The sequence below is a fragment of the Mastacembelus armatus genome, chromosome 19 (assembly GCF_900324485.2).
Source record: "Mastacembelus armatus chromosome 19, fMasArm1.2, whole genome shotgun sequence".
Taxonomy (NCBI): domain Eukaryota; kingdom Metazoa; phylum Chordata; class Actinopteri; order Synbranchiformes; family Mastacembelidae; genus Mastacembelus; species Mastacembelus armatus.
In genome coordinates, this window is record NC_046651.1 from 13,693,200 (window position 1) to 13,716,636 (window position 23,437).

The 23,437-nt window shown below is 41.1% G+C and overlaps 3 protein-coding genes across 4 annotated transcripts; 1 reads left to right on the forward strand and 2 right to left on the reverse strand.

Annotated features, from left to right (window-relative positions):
- Positions 1 to 30: 30 nt before the first annotated feature.
- dnajb12b (DnaJ heat shock protein family (Hsp40) member B12b) lies at positions 31 to 4,718 on the reverse strand. Its single transcript, XM_026316013.2, has 9 exons — positions 4,422 to 4,718; positions 3,346 to 3,523; positions 3,123 to 3,268; positions 2,804 to 2,977; positions 2,646 to 2,716; positions 2,337 to 2,446; positions 1,667 to 1,839; positions 1,387 to 1,528; positions 31 to 1,265 (listed from the first exon to the last, which is right to left on the reverse strand). The coding sequence occupies exons 1-8, from the start codon at positions 4,552 to 4,554 to the stop codon at positions 1,407 to 1,409; spliced, it is 1,107 nt and encodes a 368-aa protein (XP_026171798.1). The 5' UTR covers positions 4,555 to 4,718; the 3' UTR covers positions 31 to 1,265; positions 1,387 to 1,406.
- Positions 4,719 to 5,895: 1,177 nt separating this feature from the next.
- On the forward strand, positions 5,896 to 11,130 carry scd (stearoyl-CoA desaturase (delta-9-desaturase)). The gene is made up of 6 exons (XM_026316017.1): positions 5,896 to 6,029; positions 6,255 to 6,506; positions 7,510 to 7,640; positions 7,777 to 7,982; positions 8,397 to 8,629; positions 8,935 to 11,130. The coding sequence occupies exons 2-6, from the start codon at positions 6,275 to 6,277 to the stop codon at positions 9,132 to 9,134; spliced, it is 1,002 nt and encodes a 333-aa protein (XP_026171802.1). The 5' UTR covers positions 5,896 to 6,029; positions 6,255 to 6,274; the 3' UTR covers positions 9,135 to 11,130.
- Positions 11,131 to 13,688: 2,558 nt separating this feature from the next.
- Positions 13,689 to 23,366, reverse strand: sec31b (SEC31 homolog B, COPII coat complex component). 2 transcript variants are annotated; one of them, XM_026315835.1, is made up of 26 exons: positions 23,241 to 23,366; positions 22,324 to 22,567; positions 22,020 to 22,215; positions 21,805 to 21,900; positions 21,390 to 21,530; positions 21,079 to 21,221; positions 20,875 to 20,974; positions 20,615 to 20,776; positions 20,176 to 20,328; positions 19,828 to 20,058; positions 19,672 to 19,746; positions 19,446 to 19,538; positions 19,240 to 19,357; positions 18,968 to 19,146; positions 18,754 to 18,880; positions 18,440 to 18,585; positions 17,925 to 18,098; positions 17,676 to 17,813; positions 17,333 to 17,525; positions 16,851 to 17,240; positions 16,642 to 16,680; positions 16,036 to 16,094; positions 15,776 to 15,901; positions 15,560 to 15,679; positions 15,364 to 15,435; positions 13,689 to 15,065 (listed from the first exon to the last, which is right to left on the reverse strand). In XM_026315835.1, exons 2-26 carry the CDS (start codon positions 22,524 to 22,526, stop codon positions 14,886 to 14,888), a joined length of 3,654 nt encoding a protein of 1,217 aa, XP_026171620.1. In that variant the 5' UTR covers positions 22,527 to 22,567; positions 23,241 to 23,366; the 3' UTR covers positions 13,689 to 14,885. The 2 variants fall into 2 exon arrangements, with proteins under 2 accessions (XP_026171620.1, XP_026171621.1); XM_026315836.1 differs by lacking the exon at positions 16,642 to 16,680.
- Between the last annotated feature and the right edge of the window lie 71 nt (positions 23,367 to 23,437).

The window sequence follows — 23,437 nt, forward strand, 5'->3', positions numbered from 1 at the left end:
CAATGCATGCTTATGTCTCTTTGTCTTTGACAAACATTGTCATATAAACCAGCTGACACATACAGTATATCATGCATAGCAATGGAAAAAAACTTTCAAATTTGCAAAAACAAAAATCGGGTGCAACATCTGCAGCAACAGCTGAGCACATTTGCGGTGAAAGAATGTGACGCAGCAGTTCCTGCTGGGCACATGCTGCACGTCTCTTTAAAATGTGAACGTGCACCGAGCCATGTTTCCTTGTCTCACTCAGTCAGCTGGGTTTTATGTGCCAGATCTGCTGACTGAGCTTCTCCACGTTCTGCACTTGGTCTGCTCTCAGCAATGAGTCACACGTTTAAACATCCACATTTATTTCTTCTTCTGGGAGTAAAAACATGGTGGAAAAAGTGAGCAAGATCTGTACCAGATCATCAGTCTGTTAATCCATATTTAAATAAATAATACAAAGAATAAAGTGCATACTATAAACCTAAAAAGTGTGACAACATTTTCAACAGATGATGTCCATCATGACATTATACTCCTAAACCACAACGTGTTAAAGTCCTACTTTGTGGAGAGGCACATCTCACATTCCCTTGGCATTTACTGTGAAGTGCCATGAAGTTCTACAGACACTGTAATTCTAACCTTAATGCGATTAAAGGAGGCAAAGTGCAAAGGGACATTTACTAATTGCTATATAACACACGCAGGAGAAGACAGATCTCAAGTGACAAACCTTAGACATGAGTGTATATTCACCAGAGGTTTCACATTTTTCCTGCATAGTTTCAGAATGTGCATTTCAAGTCAAATCAGCAAATTCCCCTCTAACTCATCGCCTCTCTAACCTGACTGCATAAAATTTAAAAGGAAGCATTTTCTGTGTTTTGTAATCAACTGCTACATAAATAACATCCATATGACTACTACCAACCTATGTTCTGTTTTTCATACTGCATTCTCACAAAAAACATGAAGGGACCTCTTCCATCTTCATGGCTTCTATTCAAAACTGGGTCTTGGAGTTTTTCCAAACCCACGTCTTGTCATGAGGACAAGCTAATTCAAGTAGCTTTTCCAACTTAAATTAACGTTGTATTTTATTACATCACATTACCATATTTGAAGTTTACATACTAAAATAAAGTTCTAACCAGTTTATGTGATCAATTTGATGCAGATTGGTGCTGGTTTGTTTGTGTCCCTTGCTATGTCACCTTCAATCTCCAGATTGTTAAAGCTCATCTATTTACAGCCAGTATTCCCCTGTGTTGATTCTAGAAACAGGGAGACAAAAAGGAAAACAAGAAAATATTGAATGAATGGAAGGAAACATGCAGGCATTCAAAGGGCAAAGTGTGTAGAAATGAGACAAATGTCTTAGTATTGAGGACTTGCTTTTTACTGTGAAAGCAGCCTCAGCCATGTAACAAAGCTGTGATCTCGGACAGCTTGGCGCAGCTTGGTGTGCGAGCCCTCTGTGCCCTTTGGTACAGATCAGTGTCTCCAAAATAACGAGCTCTGTACAACATGCCTTCCTCTGCAGAAAATACAGAACATACATTCATGAAGGATATAGGAGGGTAACGGAAATTGGAATATGTAATGTCCAGGCTAATAGTTAATAGTTAAAATAAAACAAAATACATAAGCACAATTTTTTTTCTGGCAAACATACTTTGTTGTTTCTCTTTCCAGCAATTGTTGCGAAGGTTGGAAATGTAATCATTCTCCACCGTCTGTTCCAGGTTCTTCAGATTCACTCCGGTGAACTCTTTGGGGAACTGCTCCCCCACATAATAGGGGACTTTCAGATTCTCAGTTAGCCTCTTCTGTGTGTAACCTGCTGACCTGCATGAAAATAGGACAAAGTGTGAGAGAGATATCATAAGACTGAGGGCAGGACAAGGATGACAGATCTGGCACCAACATGACTCATGACTGATAATGTCTCACAGAGGTGCCAGTAATCACAGAGGTGTTTCTCAAACAAAACTGAGAAACAACATGGGGCCAGCAATCCTTGCACAACACACAATGGATCTCTTCTTATTAGGTAAAACAACAAACTGAAAATCCAATACAATAAATCTTGTATAACTTCAAGCACTAAGAAAGCTAATCTATTTTAGGCTGTTTTGTCTGAACCAGCAACATTTCAAACTCATTATTCTCTGATCTCTAACTTGTGCAAAACTTGCATGAAAATACAACAGTGAACAGTCAGGGAATAAACACTGGTTGGGTTATACTGAATTTTATGTAACATTTAAATAATCTTCAGTCCCTTGCAATCTTTCAGAACAGTTAATTTATAGGTAGGAGTTCAGAACAAAGATCACACTCACGGCCTGAAGCTGAGGCTGTAGGGGGGGCTGCTGACCATTATCTGACTGAGGGCCGACACAATAACCAGGATGAGGATGGGCATAACCTGCACAAAAAGAGCAAGACCTCCCTGCAAAAGAACACATGTACAAGCAGCTGATTCCATCGCCCCTCTCTGTTTTATGAATCTTTGAAAGAGACAATAATACTGGATGAAATTCAAATGCAAAATTCAACATGGTTAAATGTCTCCCTCTGCTGTTCATCATGAAACACTGCATTATTTGCAAATCTGCAGTGTTCAAGAGCTCCAGTCGTATCAAACTTACATCTCGCTGTCGCTCTCTTCTCTCTCGCCTTTGGTAGCGCATCCGCCCATTAGTGTACACATTAGCATTACCTAAAATAAAGGCACGTATAGCACTAAATAGATTTATCACTATCAGGATTAAAAAAGAAAATGCTGCATTTCATAAGTGACACTAACTTGTTGGGTAACCTCCTCCAAAGAACATATTAAAGAGGTCTTCAGGTGAAATATCTGGCTCAAAGTTTCCGTTGCCTGGTCCGTGTCTTGAAGGATGTCTTCTCTCTTCTCCACACTCATCATACTGCCTTCTTTTGTTAGCATTACTCAAAACAGCATATGCATTGCCAATAGCTGTTGGAAAAGGCAAATTATTAAATCAGGTTAGGTTTGAGAAAAGAAGATAGGAAGAGTCCTTCAGTAACTGTAATTATCACCTCTAATGTGCCTCTTTGCGGTGTGACATAAGCCTCAGTGATGAAAGCAGATAGCAGATTACCTTTAAATGCTTCTGTTGCACCCGGAGCATGATTTTTGTCAGGATGGAATTTCAAAGCAAGTTTTCTATATGATCTTTTGAGTTCATCCTCAGAGGCGTCTTTCTGGACCCCAAGAATTTCATAGAAGTCTTTACATTGTTTTATCCTGTGTAGAGAACACGTTTGTTAACGTCAGTGTACTTCTAACAACACCAGACATACATGATTCTCATGCTTACGTACCTCTTCACTGCATCTAGCTGATCTGATGTGTAGGGTTTTGAGGTTTCTTTGGGCTTTTCTTCAGACCTGATATCTTCATTGGTGGTCTGCTGCTGTTGAGGCCCAGAGGAGCCACTGAACTCTGACTGACCCCCTTGTCTTGGTGTAAATCCGTTCTTGGCTATTAGGTCCAACAGTACTAGAAGGCATAGAATACTAGTGTTTAGTCTCCACTCTATTAACTGTACATGGGATACACAACAAAACCTGCACTATGATCAACAAAAACAATGTCCCACCACAGATGTTGACTGGATGAGGATGGGGTTTAGACCTTTAAAAATCCACTACCATCTCTTTGGTTTTAGGGGTGTTCAGCAGGAGGCAGCTTTTGTGACTCCAGCCACTGAAGGATTTTATCAGGCCTCTGTCCTCCTCTTCCTGATACATGCAACAACAGCAGTATCATCAGAATACTTCTGAATATGGGTAGAGTTAGTATTGTATGTGAAGTCTGCTGTGTACAGTGTGTAGAGGAACGGAGCCAAAACAGTCTCCTGTGCTGCTCTAAACTCTACCAGAGGTGCAGTTGCCCAGTCTGATGAACTGTGGCCTTTCTGTCAGGTGATCTGTGATCCAGGAAAAGAAGGAGGGTCCACCAGCATCCCTTTGTGCTTGTCTCTGAGGATGACTGGTTGGATGGTTTTGAATGCACTTGAAAAATCAAAGTACATTCATTGGCTGATTACTATGTACATTTTTCAGATTTGCTGCCTGGCATGGAGGACTGTGTACATATGTGCACATGCACTTGCAGACATTCAAATATGATGTGTCATATCACATAAACCAATAGAACTAACAGGTACATATTCAGATACTAAACACACACACATTGTTTCATACATACAATATCTATAACCAGTTTGTGTAGGAATGACCACATTGTGACACAGTACAGCAGAAACGTAACTGATCTGAGCTAGGTGCCGTGCTATCCATCCAAGGCCCCGGCTACAGGCGCTGCAGAGCTCATCCTGGATGCAGGTGATGCTGCAGGTGATGATGCTCGATGCGTCTTTACAGTGTTAACTCACCCTTGGCCTTCTCTGTCGGGAAGAGTCTCTGCGCCTTCTCCAGGAACCTGTGCGCCTTCTCCGGCTGGTCGTTGGTTAAAGCCGCAGTCGCAATGTCAATGCAGCGCTCCGCCTCGTCCCTGTTCACTTCCATCGCAGCGGAGCAGCAGCGGCTAACTGGACCAGAAGTAAATAAAGTCGCCTGCTGATGGCGTCATGTGGATGCTGCACGGAGAAAGTCTGTCAGGTGGTGTAAATCTGTCAGTGTGTTCTTGTTGCTGGTGTCTGGAGATTTTGGAAATAGGTTAGCCCTGTTTGCGCGATATGAAGCCAGTGTCGACTCTCTGTGCTGCCACATTTGTCCACTAGATGGCGACACATCGTCTGTTTTCAAATGTAGGTCACGCAGCTAAAAATCCATCTCCATCCGAAAACAATTAAAGTGATCCGACATTTTATTTGATGAACGATCCGCTGATAGTGGAAATAACTGTTGCTTACAGCCTAACAGGTAATATTTGATTAAATAACACAACCTTGCTCCAGGATTTCTCTTTGTTAATTTATTAACACAAAAACTGCAGCAATTCGATAAGAAAAAAAAAAAACTTTTTACAAAAGAATCACAATCAGAATCACGTTTATTGCCAAGTATGTTGGACACACAAGGAATTTGACTCCAGTACAATGGTCCTCAGTGTGCTGTCACAACAATTCACACAATAGACTATTTAAATATAGGTAGGGAGAAATAGAAATAGAAATAGAAATTAAGTCATGTTCACAGAGTAGAAGGGCCTCTGGATGAGTGTTGTATTTTTACAGTATTCACAGTTGTTTTTCACAGTTAAAGCTGAGATAAATAAAACAACCTTGGGCACAGACTATTGACACAAAATGGAGGCTCAATTATTCAAATTATATAAACTTAAACCTGGCAACAGGGGCCCTTGAGGGCCTGAGAGTCTCTGGGGTCCCTGCATATGCATTTGCCCTATTTTTCCATGTTGGCTGTCCATCTTGGTTAAAAACGTTCCTCAGTCACCTAATCCTCACATAGTGTTTTAATAGTTTACTGGCTCTAATATTACTTGAATATTCCTATTAGACTCCTGCCGTGTGAAATGTTTAATTCATGACATTATTTGGTGAGGGGGTGAGAGGGTGAGGGGGGGTAGACGACGTGACAGAGCAAGCATTCCTATGTTTTCCCAGCGTGTGGGGTTTTTTTTGGTGTGCAGTCACTCGCTTGTTTTTCGTCGTTGAATTTGACACTTCTCCACTCTGCTCGTGTCCCAATTAATCCACGCGTGAATGGAAATATGAGTGTAATTCAATACCTGTCTAGACAGCAGCAGCTGCTCTCCAGGGGCAGTGAATATACATCTGGCAGCAGAATGAATAAAGGTGAACAGCAGATAAGCAGGCAGCCAATCACAGCCCAGTTTGAGGCGGGAATCTGAGCGCTGATTGGTCGCTGTCACCTCCAGCTCCAGCGCTCATTGATGCGTTTTCTGCGGATCGGACTATCACTCTCCCATTCTGGGCTCCTGTAGTTTTGGGTTGAACGGACCAGCATCATCATCTCCGCAACAACAAGACTCCAGTTTCTACGTGTTTGCCTCTTTCGTGAGTTATTTACTTTTTTTTCTACCGGTGTGATATCAGCGTTATGCAACGCAGCGAGTGTCGTAGCATCCGCGTTATATTATCATCCAGCGTCGATCAGCGATTTGGCTTAAAAAAAAAAGAAGAAGAATTAGTCCCAATGCGAGGAAGGTGTTTTAGCTTCCATGATGGTAGCTCGTCGCGAAAACAGCCAGTTGACTGATTTGTGTCATCTTTGCCGCACAGAGCATCACCAAACAGCCGCGATGACGGAAGCGGAGGCGTTGGAAAATGAGCAGCATAAGTCCAGCAACGGTGATGTTCCTCCAGAGGCCACCAGAGAAGATGTGTTTGACCACACATACAAAGAGAAGGAGGGCCCCAAACCTCCCGTTGTCATCGTCTGGAGAAATGTCATTTTGATGTCTCTCTTGCATATAAGTGCACTGTACGGCATTTTCCTCATCCCTTCAGCATCTTCTTTGACCTTGCTTTGGTGTAAGTACAGAAAAAAAAATTCTCTTGCTGTTGGATTATTTCTGCACGGGCTGGGAGTTACAGAGTTATAGTTTCACCACATCACAGCTGTTGTGTCAGCACAGTGGCCCATTTTCTCACCACTGGCGCATGCATGAAAAAAGGTGGATGCATTGGTCTGTGCATGATCGTCCCAGCAGCCAGTGTGTAGGGGGATTATAGATGAGGCAATATCAGTGGAGATTTAATGTCACAGCATGCGTCTTTAAAGCCGAAGGTTGGGTAGTGCATGCTTACCATGGCTTTTAAATTCATTAATAACATAGAAGAAGAAAATTAGTCGATTAATCAGATCAAAAGAAGAGTGAACTTCAACTATTGTTATAATAGTGAAATGTTGAAGTCATTATAAAACTCATAGGACAAAAAAAATTGCTTGTCCCCAGTCTTTTGATTTTCTGGTTCACTCTGACATATTATCTTAAACTAAATCTTTTGGGCTTTTGATTGTTTTTTTTTGTTTGATCTGTTTAAATCACCAACAAATGAATCTAATAACAATGCACACAGTCATCAGCTAGTTTTATCCATCCAACAATCATCTGACGTGATGTAATTGAATTACCCAGTGTGTGTCACATTTCTGTGCAACATGCTTTGCCTTGTTCCTGGTTTTTATAATGACCTGTGACACAAATAGACAAGTACTAACTGGTTCAATCTTATTGTGAAAAACACAACAAATATGTTTCCTTCGTTGGAAAGGAAAGGCCATATAAGTACAGCAATAATTATTGTTTTTGCATATTGTAATATTTTAGTGCTTTTTAATGTGAGCCCTTGTTCAGTTACATAGATATGATGCTGTATCCTAGATGATTGTCTTCAACTTCAACAAGTGCACAAAACATCTGATTCACACTGCTACTTACAATGATGTGCAGCATTAATGCAATAAAGGCTATGGCAGGAGCAGATAGCAGAATGTGGTCAGGCTAATTTGTTGATGCATTTCTCTCCACAGCCACGCTTTGTTTCTTTATAAGTGCTTTAGGAATTACTGCAGGAGCTCATCGCCTGTGGAGTCACAGATCCTACAAGGCCTCATTACCTTTAAGGGTCTTTCTTGGTATCGCTAACACCATGGCATTTCAGGTACCTAAAAATGACAGCTTACACAGACCTGCAGCCTAGCAACCACACACTTAACGTTGTGATAATAGCAGTTTTCCTTTGTGTGTAAGTGCCATGTTGTGTCTACAGCAATCTCTGTCTGTACTTCCACCCATAGAATGATATCTATGAATGGGCACGGGACCACAGGGTTCACCACAAATATTCAGAGACAGATGCTGACCCTCACAACGCTGTCCGGGGTTTCTTCTTTGCTCACATTGGCTGGCTGCTAGTGCGCAAACACCCCGATGTCATCGAGAAGGGTCGAAAACTGGAGCTCAACGATCTGCTGAGTGACAAAGTTGTAATGTTTCAGAGGAAGTGAGTAGCTTCATCTAACACTGATATATCACTGTGGTAGTGTTCACTCTTAAAAGATGTGCACTTTACTCCTTTGGCAGGTAGTGTGGTCCACAAATAAGTGGCACTGTGTACATTATTATGTTAAGTACAAATAAAGTGCTAACAAACAATGAACACAGTCCTTAACCTGCTGTCATTTTCACACTACTTCTGCTGAGATGTGTCTGTGCAGGTTTTATTTGTCACTGGCTCAACAAAGAAACAATTACTAACGTTCATTATGCACAGTGAGATTGGCTCGAGGGAGGCTTTAATGAAAATTGTGTTGTGCAGCCCCATGATTGACAAGCAATACATTTATGTGTTTTTACTGCTTATGTTTTAAATGAACACTGAGTTTGATTCTTTCCTCTTGCTCTGTGTCTTCGACAGGTATTACAAGCCGTCTGTGCTGCTCATGTGCTTCTTCATCCCCACGATTGTGCCTTGGTACATGTGGGGGGAGTCTTTGCTGGTGTCGTACTTCGTCCCGGCTCTGCTCAGGTACACCTTGGTGCTGAATGCTACGTGGCTGGTCAACAGTGCGGCTCATATGTGGGGAAACAAGCCCTACGATAAGAACATCAACCCCAGGGAGAACAAGTTTGTCACATTCAGCGCTATAGGTATGGAAAACACCTCAAAGTGTGCGCTCACTGTAACAAAAGAAAAGATTAACAGAGGATTTAACAGCCGAAAAGTAGAACAGCCCAGTGAATAATTCAGGAGCTAATGCTTTGCTTTAGTTATGTTCATGTTGATGTTTGAGTTGATGTTTATTCAGCTAATTGTTGCAGTTCTAATTCCTTTTTGATGAGACATGTCACTGCCCTAAGCCTAAATGTCTCATAAACATCATCCAGCTGTGCAGAATCTGAATTGTTTCCTGTGCATTGTATGAACTGATCATTTCTGTTTACTGTTCCTCCAGGTGAGGGTTTTCACAACTACCACCATACATTCCCCTATGACTATGCCACCAGTGAGTTTGGCTGCAAGTTGAACCTTACCACTTGTTTCATCGACTTCATGTGCTTCTTGGGCCTGGCCAAAGACTGTAAGAGGGTGTCTCATGAGCTGGTCCTGGCTCGGGTCCAGCGCACTGGAGACGGAAGCCATCGCAGTGGCTAAGGCTGTGAAATTGTGATCAGCTTCAAGGCAAAGCAACCGAAAAGCTGAAGCTTCACAGTCCTTTGACAGCTATACATTTTTCATATTTTAAGGAAAAAAGTTAGCTTCATGAGGGCCTTGACCACATTTTGCTTGTTTTTGTGGTTTTTGTAGCTGTAACTAAACAAATTGTCCAAGATGGATAAAAAAAGACATATTTTGCTAAGCTCTTGGCCTTGGTCTTGGTCTTGTTCAGTCAGGCCATGATCTTGCAAAGATGTTTTAGATTTGAAGTAGATATATATTTAAATCTCAACTTCATACTCTGCTGTTTTTGCCACTTTGGTGTGCATTTCTTCATGCAAGATCCGTCATGTAGCCAATCATTTTTATGTAACTCTTAACAATTATTAAGCAAAACAGCCAAGAAGGTGGCAATGTTTTAACTGATAAGACTCAATACTGATTGGAGAGTGATGCCTTCACTGCAATTTACAGCACATTTTTACAGTTCTGATATAAATTAACATTTTGAGCACTGAGATCTGTGTTTTGTTGAAAAAGCTGCTGAATTTAATAAAATATGGCACTTGATTGAGTGAGGAAACCCAGACCTTCTTATAAACTGACTATACTGACAATCAGTGTGGCAAAACTGTCATGAAGTGTGGAACTTGGTTTTCTTCTTCAGAGAACCAAATGAAAGAAGCACTTAGCAAAAGATTAGCGCATAGTGTATTTACTGTGTGTAGATTTCGGATGGAAGATTAGACACACATCATTAAAATAAAACATTAACAAGGATTGACAACTGTCATATTAGCTTAGAAACGCAATGTTCAGTTTACTTTTGTGTTTTTGATGATTATTGTAGTGCCAAGCAGTTGTTGACATATTTGCAACCATGTCAGTGGTCCAATAGAGCACACAAGTCAATATTCTTTCTTTACTCAACATCATTGTGGAACTTTTTTAGCATTGGTGAATCAGTGGCTTTTGCTTCATCTAAAAATTTGTTCCAACATGTCATCATAAAAACATGTGCAGCAGAAATCTCATTGGCCAGTTCTGGTTTCAAAACAATACGCCACCCATGCATGATGATATACTGTAGTAGGTGTTGTATTGAGGTGTTTTGTCAGCGACTCTAATGCCAGAACTGTATCTATTTTTGCAATGTGCTGTAGCGCTGCATCGCTTTTGGATTATTGGAACTGTTGCCGTGGTGATTTCTGAGATGGGGTGTGGTTTCCCTTCGATGTCTACAAAGCTGATTGTCATTACAAAACTTTAGGTACATTGATGTTTATGTACATCATCAGTTCTATTGTGTGGAATGCTAATTTTGTTATGCTTATGTATTTAGTTACATTTTTTCTTATTGACTAAAAAAATTATAGATTGCTGTAATGTGAATTGGTTTTTTTGCATTCCAAAATTTGGCAGAATATAGATCGAACTGGAGAACATTTTTTTTACCTAAGAGTCAGGATAAACAGCCTAATGCCTTATGACTTGCATCCATTCCTGAGCTTCTTCACACCCTTCATGTCAGTTAAGACAAAAAGGTTGTTTGTGTTTACATATTGAAGCGTCAGGTGGAACATTGTTTTTATGCTTACACCACATGTATGTTTAATTTAGGCAAATGGTAGCACGTCAACTAAAAGGTACTGTAAATGCAAATAGAGGCTCATTTTCAGAGAATCAGATACAATTTTAATGCCTGGTGCAGATTTTTAGTCATTAAGATTTAACTTGGCCACGATGGACCTGCCAACTATTTTCGACTCGTTGTGGCAACACTTCCAAACCAAGGTGCTGTGAAGAGGAACTTTAGAGTATCATCAGACACTTCCCAGGACCCCACAATAAACATTACTATGAACTTCTGCTGTCCTGAAAGCTAAAATTGGCATTTTCGTAATTATGAAAGGGATCAAAAGATTGTCTGAATGATTATGTCAAATCTAAACTGTAATTCTGAAATAAAATTTGCAATATTTTCAATACTGTATAGCAGTTGTTGCTCCTCCTTTTTCCTATTTTTATTCACTATCTTGTGCAAACCTGAAAATTACTGATTTGTTAGCATTTTTAATGACTCCATGACAAGCTTTAAATTACACAGTCACACTGATTCTCCCTGTGGAGCAGTGTTTTTTTTTTTATATCAAATATTGAATTCTGGTGCAAATGTTTATTTCAGCCATCTGGAGGTAATTTGCCATTTTAGAGTTGTAGTTTTAATGGTAGTTCAGCTTTGACAGAAGTGATGATCCAGATAAAGTTGCAGCAGAAAAATGAACCTGAAAACAAGAAGCATTTATTCTTGATTCAGTGAATGAGGCCAGACGCTGTCAGAGCTTCTGCTGTTTGAAATGAACAGGGCTGGATTCATGTTGTCTCATTTCACAGTACTGAAGACGAAGCCTGTTCTTTTCTGGCTGATGCTGGAATAGGAATTAAGATCAAGTAAAAGTAGTAACAGTCAAGTACAAGTGAACAACGTTCAGTACCATCAACAAAATGTACTGAAAGTATTGCTGGTAAAAAAAAAAAAAAAAAACTGCAGAAAAAAGCCTCCTGTGACTGGCTGGGAAAAGTGTGGCTATAGACATCTAGGCATTTCAGTCCATTGTTTCCCAACCTCAGGCTCAGGACACTCCACAGGTGCACAACATAAATCTGAGGGGTCATGAGTTGAGAGAGGACAGAACAAATTTTTCAGCTATGGCACAACGCAGATTTCTGGTCAAAATCCAACTTGCGCTTGTCTTGATATTTTCAGTTCCTTTTTGCCTTCTGCGGTAACAAACTCTAAACATCCAGTTCACTGCTGATATAAGTGTGCCAGTCGAATCAATCCTGTCTTTTTAATACTGCAGTTATTAGCTCCTGCCTGCACTCCCAGATGGCTTACGCAGCTCAGAGAGGAATGTGGGACCAGTGTGCTGAATAGACATCAGACTTTTTTAGGTTGACAAGTAGCTACATGTTTTGTGAAAGTTATGATTGCTTCCGAAATATCATTTCAAAGAAACAGGAAGATGCCACTTTGGACTGAAGAATTTGTAATGTGCATGTCTGCTATTTTCTTGCATTACACAAACCAAAAAGTCATCAAGTCCATGGTGTAAAAAATACTCAGGTCTTGCAATCAAAACTTAAAGCACTAAAGTACGATTGTCAGGGTGAAGTGCAAATAGCAGAGCCTAAATTACTCAAATTCCTGCGCTGGTATGTCAAAGGTACAGTCAGCACATGAGAGTTATCTAAAACTGAAATCACAGGGTCATTCAAGGCAGAGTACAGCATGAGTAATACAGGACGCTTCTGTGGCGTGATGTGCTGTGAAGTAGTATTATATTACCATAACCCCAGACTGACAAGATCGAGGTTACTGTAGTTCAACCCCCCCCCACACACACGAGCTCAACAAAAAACATTCACGCCACGCATTTCGCAGCGTCTGACTGAAAGCGGCCAATCATCTCATCGGCGAGGTCCTGACTTATGATCCTTCTGGACCAATCAGGGAAGGGCAGATGAACCACCTGTGCCAGCTTGCAAATACACGCAAGTGTTCCCAGCTCCAGGATGTGCCCTGATGTGAACTGGGAATGAAACTACTGACTTGTAAAAACAAGAAAGACTGCCAAGTCTTCAAACTGAAGCAGAAAAACGTTTCCTAAATGAAGTTGGTGATGCATTGACGTGCTCTTATAGGAAAATAAGGAAAAAGTAGGAAAAGAGAGTTGCGTTTAACTACGTATAGGTGTTGATGCAGATCAGGCTATGATAAATGCTGGGAATTGCGGTTTGTTATACAGTCTTACAGCATCATTGCAAAAGTACAGCGAATGCATTAAACCGCAAGTTAAACAGAGACGCCTATCGTAAAAATAGAAAATCTGCAGAACAGGATATTAAATAAACAAAAGCAACAGTGGCTCACATCGTCAAGTGTCCGTTCATGGTGTTAGAATAGCATATATATATATATAATATATATATATAATATATATAATAATAATACATATATATATAATATTATATATATAATAATAATAATAATATATATATGTGTATATATATATATATATATGTATTATTATTATATATGTCAGGTCCTCTACCAGAGGCCTGGGAGTCTGAGGGTTCTTCACAGTATCTTAGCTGTTCCTAGAACTGCGCTCTTCTGGACTGAGAGCTCTGATGTTGTTCCTGGGATCTTTGGTGGCTCTGACGCTCAAAAGTCCTCGGCCTCCTCCCTTCCTCTTAGTGTACAGTCTCAGGATGCTGGATTTGGGTTTTGTGTGTGTGTATGTATATATATATTTATATATATAAAACATCACAATACACACGCACACACATATTGATGTTAAAGACTACCATTTGAAACACCTATTGTGAATGCACAGTGGCTTTATGAACTACTGAACATAACTTCACATATCCAACCCTATGCCTTGGCACAGTCCCTTCATAGAAGCTAATCCCAAAACAGGTATGTATCACGTGATAAATTCAGGAGTTGGCGTGTTTGAAGAAACTGATCAAGTCTCAAAATCTCTGAAGTGGAATTTTATTTGAAAAACATACTGAAATGAGTAAAGTAAGCAATATGGATTGTATAAATATCTGTGCAACCAAAATGAGCACACTGAGGCACTTTACTGCCTTCTGCTGCCATGACACACCAAACTTTCCAGCTTTATGTCCAGCTACAAACTTAAAGATATCACTTTTTTTTTTTTAATTTCTCAGTTAATTTATTTGTGATCTAATCTAAAACAAATGCAATGAAAAAACTGTAATTTAAGACTTACAAAAGGATAAGATGCAGCTTGGGTAGAAAGATAAGTATGAGCATTTTAACAGGGAGGGGCTAACATTACAGGTGCAGCTTAGAAGTCAATTAATTTGCATTTCAAAATAAATGTGATTTTTGTTTATGAGCTGCCATGTGAACTTAGTGAAGAGGTTATGTGAAACATGCACACTGAAGCAAGTCTGAGGGTAAAATGAAACTAGAGTCAGTCATTCACATGAGCTATCAGGCAAATACCAGTGGTAACAGGGTAAGTCAACACGGAAACAAACAAACAAAAAAAACAACTTGATAATCACTATATCACATTCTTATGCAGTGCTTTGGCGCCAACCCCCCCCCCCATGGCACAATTAACTGGACACAATCTGTTACAGCAGGTGAAGAAAACAATCAGTACATAGGTTACTTTTTTTTTTAAATGCTTCTGATGCTTGTTAAATAAGAAACGCCCAGTAAAAATAATGAGGTGTATCAGTCTGTTTCTACCTCACAAAGTACAGTAGATATAGGAGTTTCTAGCCCCAGATGTTTTGTGCTGAAGTGAGAAAAAAAAAATGCACTGGTGTAAATTGTTATGTGGACTATGAAAATGCACCTCTTTACACAAACACTACCTTGATTCAAACGTTGTCCCACTTGCTTTGCACATTACATCTACTGTTAAATTTACACATAATCACAACGTTCAGAATACATTCATCTTATTGTAAAATGACAACAGCAACATTTATTCATCTCCACAAAAATCCACCTCACTGCCCAAATCAGCCAAGTCCTCTGGGGAGAAACATGTATGGAGTGGTGAAAATCACAATCTGCAGTATTACCTGTAATTATTCTCATTATCGAAGCATGTCATCAGGTCAAAAAGAAATAAATACATATATAACAATATGATAACACTGAAGTCTGGGTGGCAGCAGCCTCCAGGGTTAGACACCCAGCTTGTTGGCGATGGTCATTACCACTTTGAGGATGGGCATGAAGGCGGAGATCTCACTGAAGTTGCTGCTGCTAACCACCTGGGTGTGGACCTCCAGGCCCCGCTGGTAGTTCTGACTCGCCACACAGCGGCTGATCTCGTGAAGCCCGTTCAGGATGTTGTGAGAGAGCTGAAACAACATTACAATATACGTCACTGTGGTTTCTGATGTTTGAACTATAACATGTCAAGACTCAATCGAAACCCTGAAAACATTCAAATTACCAGAATATAAAACAGAAAATATACACATCCTCATACTGATGAAGCTGGAACCAGAATATGATTGGCATTTTTGCTGGATGAATGACTGAAATGATTCATTTTACTATAATTTGTTTTTACCAGCCTAAAACAGCTTTGTACAGTTTTGCCATTAAAATTCTGCAGCATGATCCTAAACAAGTTTGCACGTAATAATTCCTTACCGACTGCTCTCTCAGCTTGTCATACAGGTGGCCCAAACGTTTGGCTGCATCATCAAGTTTCCTTTTAGTTTGCTGAAAGGGACATTTTTTGGTCTTTTAGTATGTACTAGATAGATTTACTTAAACTCAATAAATAATATTACTAACTACAACTGCAGCAAATTATCCATTCTGCCACACAGACTATAAGTCTTACAGGGTCTCCTGCTGCTAGCTGGCAGCGCTGCACCAGGCTGTCAAAGGTGGATTTGAGGACCATGTGTTCAGCGGGGATTTCTTTCTCCTCCACCCTCTCTGATGGCAGCTGCTGGAGGAGCTGAGTCAAACAAAGATACAAATAAACCGTGTTGACACGTTTGCTGTGTTTACTACTGTTGAGAATTCAGATAATGACTCCTTGTCACACATCTACCTGCATGCTGGGCTCCTGAGGGGCTCCAGGGGGGACTTGCGCATGATCGTGAGGCTGAGGGCTCTCCACTGGGAACCCCATCACAGGGGCTGTGATGGGGGCTGGTGGAGTGTAGTTTTCAGGGACCTACACACAATAGGAAACATCCAACACAACACAACCAGCTGGTGAGAAGATGTTATTCTTATTCTGCATAATTTAAGACAAACAACGAAACAAGGGTTAAATAAACGCTTTAATATTGATAAAAGCAGCAGTACCTTCTTCTTCCTGGGTCCACCTCGTACTGCTGGTGGGTCATTCCAGCCTTCTTGTGGTCCTAAATTAGAGTGGGAATAAGAACGATTATTTTTCTGTGGTCGAACTCAGACAGACCAAGATTGCCTACATGGGACAATCTATTTTAGCTAACCTTAGCTTATATTGCAAAAATGATTAGAGTAGGAAAACCTTAGGCCATAAACTTAAGCAAATATGGCAAACCATTGAAGCAGCATCCTATTGACCACTCAACACCAACAATATCCCAATGCTGATTGATCATAAGCATCTAATATATCCTTTTTGAGCTCAAACATGTATGTATCAACAGCAAATGTTCTACTTTCCACTGTTAATGTCAAACTGTGTAAGTTACCAAAAAAAATTCTTGAGCTCTTAAGTTACTACATTTCCCTTAAGCAAACAGCAGAACAAGCAAACACCACCAAACATACACATAGTGACCAGAAAACCAATCAGAAACACCAGAAACACAATCTGGTTCAGATGTTACTGTGTTACTTTGTGTTACACTGCACATGTGTTTCTATTTTTCTTGTCACTTGGTGCATGTTTCAGTGCACTTCCAACCCTAACTCTGTCACCTTCATGGTCACACTGGGATTTCAGCCAGGGAAAGTATCCTGCAAGTCAAATAAGGAGTGACAGCTGAATAGGAGTAAATCACTACACATCTGTAATGCTGTACGCTGCGTAGATCTCTATCTTAAAATATTAAAACATAAACATTTGAAAAAGCAAATACAATAAATGTAAATGTGCTTATTTGACTAAAAATTAACAATGTGCGTACCTGTAGGAGGAGGGCCGGCAGCAGGCGGTGGGAAGGGCTTTGCAGCAGGAGCCCCAGGGCCTCCTGGTGGATATCCTGATCCGAAGGGAGCATAAGGACCTGTTGACATGGAGGGTGCATGTCCCTGGTTGTGAAGGCCTCCTGGGTACATGGGAACTGGTGCTCCGGTTTGAGAGTTGGGTGGCAAGTGACCTGATGGTAAAGAGGTAGATGGCATGAGGCCTGCTGGTGGCACACCGGGACTCGGCATCGGAGACAGACCACCAGGGGATGACGATGAAGGTGGTAGTGAAGATAAATTAGGAGCAGGCATGGAAGGACCTGGAGGGAAAGCTGATGGTCCACCCATGGGGACAGGCTGAGGCCGGAAGGGCTGAGGGGGAAGGAAACCTGGGGGAGGACACAAAGAGGAACCATCACACCAAATCAAATGAGCCTGGAAAATTTGTTTGTATGACTGTTTTGTGTGTAAATGGTCAAACCTGGAGCTGAAGCAGGATGTTGGGGGTAGGGAGGCCTCATGGGTGGGCGGGTTGCGCTGGGCGGCAGTACATGAGAAGAGGGTGGTAGACCAGGCCCTGGGTTGGTTGGAGTTGCTTGGGGGGGGAAACCCGATGGCATAACAGGCTGTGGTTGTGCAGCCATTTGGGAAGGAGGACAAGGGTGATGCTGACTCTAATGGACAAACACAAAAAAGACCAACAAAAAAAAAAAAAAAAAAAAAAAAAAAAAAAATCAACCTAATGGTTTAATCATCCATACAGGAAGGATCGTCTCTGTAAATACACAAACAATGAAATGCTTCTGATTGCTAACTATTCATACCACAACTTTGGGTGCACGGGTCTGAGCAGCAGGAGTTAGTTTGGCTGTGGACACATTGTTAGAGTTAGGAGGCTGCTGGCCAACAGCAGTCTCTCCCTGAGCATGGAACAGTCTTTCTCTCAGCATCCGGATTCCAGGCTGAGGAAACAAAATGATAGAAACACACAATGTTGTTCGCTACAATCCAAATATGAAAAATGCTCATTTTAAAATTCTGCGAATTCTTCAGCAAATTGATATGTATCATACCTGGTCTGAGTTCTCAGGCAGGTATGTCAAGGCAGTGGACAGACTGCCCTCTGCAGCCAGTATGCCAGCATAGCAGGTTAGCTTGTCAGCCAGGAGTGGGCTCTGGACTGCCACCTCGCTGTTCCGGAGGCGTTCGATTGACTTGCGCAGCATCATTACTTTCTCAACTAGATCCTGAAAGAGAGACACTATGACTGTGACATCCTTTATCTCACCTCTGGGGTACAATGGGGTGTTGTATGTGCAGCCCACAAAGTTCTTCTTCAACAGCTTTACCAGTTTTGGATGTGTCACTGCATTTATTTTTAATGGGTAAAAAAAGGAACCATTCTATATTGACTTTACTGAGTTAGGATCCTCCTGGTATGTACTCTAAGTAAAATAATTTTAAAAAAACCAAAACAAATGTTTTCCAATGCATAATATTCTGTCTCTTCTCTGAAAAACTAATTTTCATACATGATGACTAAATATAATATTGTGTTATTACACAGCCAACTTTATAAACATTATACCTCTAGACCAAGAGGGGAAGAGCAGTCTTTGTGCAAGGCCCAGCACTCCACCAGCTTCTCAATGTTCCCAGAGCAGATGTAACACAAACATGCCTGCAGGCAGCGCTTCTCTGTCCCCTCACGCTCCAGCCGGCCTCCCAGGGTGTCTACCGAGAGGAAATTACAGACAGAAACCATGTGAAGACAAAGACAGTGGAATTTAAAGTATAGAGAATACATTCAGACAGCAAGTAAAACACACACTGCTGAAAAAGTAAAGTTGTCCTGGAAGTGGAGCAAGTCACAGCATGATCCAATGTGTTGCAGCAACTTACCGCACAGACGGGCAAAGTCTTCTGGGTGAGCATATGTCAGCAACGCAGCAAGAGCTTCCTTCCAATTGTCCAGCTCACAGCTTTGCACTATGTCTCTCCAGTTCTGGGTCACCACTGATGATATAAGCTACAATTGTGTAAAAATAAAGTTTAATTTCAGCTAAAATATTTTCTCTTATGTTTATAACCCAATCAGAATGACTCAAACTTTTACCATTGAAATACTGTTCTTTTGCTTGCTTAGGTATTTTTGCTGAGTTTTCTTGAGTAGCTCTTCTCCCCCACTGATAGACAACAGAATGGCTTCAGCATAGCGACCATCATTCAGACACAGATCCACAGCTCCCTCAAAGTTTCCAACCAACAGCGCCTGACTTATCAAGCCATCAGTATCTTCAAAACAGCAACAAAGTCATAGTACAGTAAGCTATGTTAACAGAAGAACTATCAAATAATTAACTGTATTTGCAGGTGAGACATTTTTACCACATGACACAGGAATCTGGAAGTTGCAGTTTTCCTTTGGGGTCTGGCTGAAGAAGTCTGCTGGTGAAACAGAGCCTGAGGTCCTAGCATCAGATACTGCTGCTGCTCCATCACACCTCTGGAAGTACAACAAAGAATACTTTATAGTAAACAGGAGCTCATAATAAAATGACCAAGGATCTGATTCTGCATACACACTTGCTGACCTCAGTGGACAGCTGCTGCATCTTTTCTGCCAAATCTTTGGCATCTACTCCATGCCCATTGGGTTGAAAATTCTTCCCCAGGCATTTTGAAATCTGAAAAAACATTTTTATAACTAGGGCTCAGAATATGATTCAGTATGTTGCCACATCACCTCTTGATACAGTATGCTGATATAAATATTAGATATAAACAAGCAGCTGGAGTTATAACCCAGTGATAAAATACCTTTTTCTCCAATTCATCTTTGCTGAAACCCAAAAGTCTCAGAAATTTTATGCGGGCTTCATCCTCAAAATTTACCTGTGAAAATTGGGAGCAAGTTAGCCTAAAATACAATAATTCCACATTGACTGCAAGACTTAGGAGGATGCAAGGGCCCACCAGCAGAAACTTCCATATGTCCTGTTCAGCGTCTGACTTGGCGTTCTGAATCTTGGCCTGGCAGTAGTTGCTGAAGGAACCCGAATGCAAAGCCGCCTGTAGCTCCCTGGAGCGCTGGAGGAACTCTGTCTCTGTAGTAACCTGGCTCACAAACACTTGTCTGGAGATGGGCTGGGGGCTCTGCACTGGAGGCAGCTTGGGATTGTCGAAGGTTATCAGCTTTCCACCAAACTGAAAATTATTTTAAAAAAAGCAAGGGATGAGTCATAAAGAAAAAGATTTTGCACATTTTAATATCTTTTGTATGAACATGTATATAAAACATTATAATAATAACACTGAACTCACAGCAAAGGAAGCACCCACTGGTCTGCGAATCCACTTAGGTGGTTTCTTCAGAGGGGGAACTATGGTATCCTGTGCAGTAGGCTGAGGAATTTGCAATGGAGGCAGCACCTGCCCTGTACCAAACGGATCCATTGCATCAAATGAGGAGGAAATCTGTTACATAAAACAGAAAATGTTAATATCAAACAAACTCAATCTGAAACAATACAGAATTCATCTTGAGATAACTTTTAAGCAAAAATATTAAAACATATTTAGATTCTTGCTTCTCCAATGAGAATATCTGCTGAGTATCTTTGAGTATCTGTACGTGTGTCCCTATCAAAAAGTTCACGTGTCAATCCCTTCACACCAGCACCATCTTGTGGACATAGTGCAGCTTAGCACACAACCTTTCGAATGACATACATCACATCACATAACACAAAACAGTTAGTACCTTATCTGCTGTGCTTTGCTGCTGAGCCTTCAAGCTCCCTCCCATCACAGAGTAGACTGTAATCCTCCCATCAAATGATGCTGTTGAAAGTAGGGCTGGATTCCTAGGGCACCACTGGACATCGAAACACCACTGATTCGTTGTTGGAAGTTCATAAATTACCTAAAATTGAGAAAATGGCACACAAGAACCCATGGCATTGTCATCAGGTCACAACACGTGTGTGAGGTAAACCAGAAATAGTAATTAATGTCATATACCTCTCCAGTGTTCGGATTCCAGCAGAGGATCCGGTTGTCTTTAGCACTACTCAGCAAGAGCTCAGAGTCAGCCTGGCTCCAGGATATGGACAGAATTCCCCTGTAGAAAAATACCAACAGAAGGTGTCCACAAGATTGCCCCAAAAAAAAAAAAAAAAAAAAAATACAGAAAGCAGCTTGATATGCAAGCTGTTAAAACCTCACCTTGTGTGGTTCTCAAGGACTTTAAGAGGTGACGTGGCAAATCGAAGGTCCCACATCTGAATGACTGGCATGCGGTCATCTTCAGATGCTAAAACTAACTGGGTGGCCACATCAGGGTGCCAAAGCATTCCTGAACAGTGCATCTGATAACATAACAGATGAGACTCTTATACAGGGCACAGATAGAATCTGTAATTTGAATGCACCAGTGGTCAAAACCTGTAAAAACACTGCTGACCAGTTTAGCAGTAGATTAAGCTAGCAAATGCAATCTTTGACAGAACATGGGCCTGCTGTATTAAAGCACTAACCCTATTGCTGTGGTCACTGATTTTGATGATGGGCTCATTCTTTCTTAGGTCCCACACAACTGCTTTCCCGCTGGGGTTGGCAGAGGCCAGGATGTGCTGAACCTGCCTGTTCCAGGACACGACACTGATGTCTTCAGTTGGCTGAAAGAAGAGACAAAGGCTGTTACGGTCAAAACAAAACTGACTTCAAATTGTGTAACAAACAAAAGAGTCAAATTGTGATTCATGGTCTGAACCAAGCAGGTACAGCTGATAGTTATTTAATTTGCCCTTTATAGAAAACAGTTGATAGTGATGTAGAATCAAGATATTGAGTAAGATTTTAGGAAATGGCCTTTTTAAAGAAAATATTTACAGGACAAGGGGACATCTGTATTCCTCATAAAAACTTGTGATGTCTCAATCAGACACCCACCTGTGTCTTTGCTCCTGGTGTCATTGGACTGCTAAAGTTGTTTAGATCCCAGATGTATATCTCTGAATCATTTGCTCCTGATGCCAGCAGATTACTCTGAGAGAGAAATGATTGAGAATGATTAATAATGACCAAACCTAAATAACCAGTGAAGAAAAGTCCTTCTGCATATATTATCTCTAAAGACACAGGAGATTTGAAATGCAGGCATTTACCTGAAAAGGGTTGAAATCTAGGGCACGAACAGGTCCTGTGTGCTTGTCAGACTGTCCCACTACAGCATCTGGTCCAGAGCTCATTATGGCCTCTGGGCTATATACAGTTAATGTGCCATTTTCACTGCCACCAACCAGTCTCCCTCCAGTACCATCAGCTCCCATTCCAAAATTCACCCATACTATACTGTGCAACCTATGGAGTATGAAAGGTATAGTGAATAATCAGTTTATTGACAGACATGTCACTTCACAGTGGTAGAAAAGTAGTAGTTTTGAAAAATGTATTTTATATATAGATTACCTGTTTGTAATGGGTAATGATCCTTTGAGCTGCATTTCCAGAGAGTGGTCAGAAAAATCCATCTCGAATATCTCAAGAGCAGCTGTGGTACTGAAAGAGGCATCAAGCTGCTGTGCCGCAGTTCCCAAGGCCAGGTAGACAGGATGGTGTCCAGCAGGACTCCACGCCTGGTGGGCAGTCCTCTGGATCTCCTTCAGCCTCATTTTTTGTAAGTTTGAAGTTCCGGACAGACGATCGGAGTCCACTAAATCAAAGATAATACATCCTTTAAAAACTGAATGTTAAATACATTTACATTGTTCAAAGAAGAACTGTGCTACATAAATCAGCGCTGCTCATGCTTCCTAACCTGGGTGCCACCCTCATTGACAGATTGCCTCCGACTATTTCCTGCAATAGCAATAAATTATAGCACCCTTTGCCCACCCGTGTTGCGAAATGTTTTTATACCAACATTTTACGTTCATTAGCTACATCACCGGTAATTTCGTAAAGTTCTGGGTTTTATTAGGTACACCTGAAGTTTATTTGAGGTAAAATTACCTGTAGCTAACGTTAGCGCCGACAGCTCCAAACACTTATCGGCAGCCTTGGTCCAGCTAACGCTCCTAAAATGTGTCGATAGTTTGATTGCAGTGAGGAAATAGCATTAAATCGCCCCTTACAGTTCTTACGCAAATAATTTCGCATGAAGACCACCAAAGAAATAAGAAATCATGAGCTCTTAACGTTGCACCTTGCCAACAGTGCCCAGTGGTTTGATTCCAGTCTATAACCCGATCCTATGTTGTAGCTAGCTAAGAAGCTAACAGCCACCACCCTTGTTAGCGTTACTATAATTCAACTAAACGAAAACTATTGTGCATCTCATGTGTTTCCCTAGTGGAAAGACAGATCTGGTTTTGAGAGTAACTCACGTCAACTGTCTGTATCACTGCGTGACTGTCCGCATCCACAAGCGGGAGAGCTACTTGTCAGCCAAGCTAGCAGCTTAGCCACAGGCAGATTCCGACCAAAGTGCTCTGCCGTGTTGTCACTATGCTACGGTGGCCGACAGGCACATACATCCTCTCGTGTACATTACGAAAATTTTTCACACAGAAAAACCTCTTTG

What these genes read in the sequence shown, in the direction of transcription:
- dnajb12b (XM_026316013.2), bottom strand. Translation starts at nt 4,554, where the DNA reads ATGGAAGTGAACAGGGACGAGGCGGAGCGCTGCATTGACATTGCGACT. An exon ending in CCCGACAGAGAAGGCCAAGG is followed by an intron (nt 3,524 to 4,421) that starts GTGAGTTAACAC and finishes TATGCCTTCTAG; the next exon opens with TACTGTTGGACCTAATAGCC. An exon ending in TACAGCCTCAGCTTCAGGCC is followed by an intron (nt 1,840 to 2,336) that starts GTGAGTGTGATC and finishes ATTTTCATGCAG; the next exon opens with GTCAGCAGGTTACACACAGA.
- scd (XM_026316017.1), top strand. Translation starts at nt 6,275, where the DNA reads ATGACGGAAGCGGAGGCGTTGGAAAATGAGCAGCATAAGTCCAGCAAC. An exon ending in TTCTTTGACCTTGCTTTGGT is followed by an intron (nt 6,507 to 7,509) that starts GTAAGTACAGAA and finishes TTCTCTCCACAG; the next exon opens with CCACGCTTTGTTTCTTTATA. An exon ending in TGTCACATTCAGCGCTATAG is followed by an intron (nt 8,630 to 8,934) that starts GTATGGAAAACA and finishes CTGTTCCTCCAG; the next exon opens with GTGAGGGTTTTCACAACTAC.
- sec31b (XM_026315835.1), bottom strand. Translation starts at nt 22,526, where the DNA reads ATGAGGCTGAAGGAGATCCAGAGGACTGCCCACCAGGCGTGGAGTCCT. An exon ending in CCAGATTCCTGTGTCATGTG is followed by an intron (nt 19,147 to 19,239) that starts GTAAAAATGTCT and finishes GCTGTTTTGAAG; the next exon opens with ATACTGATGGCTTGATAAGT. An exon ending in AGACTTTGCCCGTCTGTGCG is followed by an intron (nt 18,586 to 18,753) that starts GTAAGTTGCTGC and finishes TCCTCTCGGTAG; the next exon opens with ACACCCTGGGAGGCCGGCTG.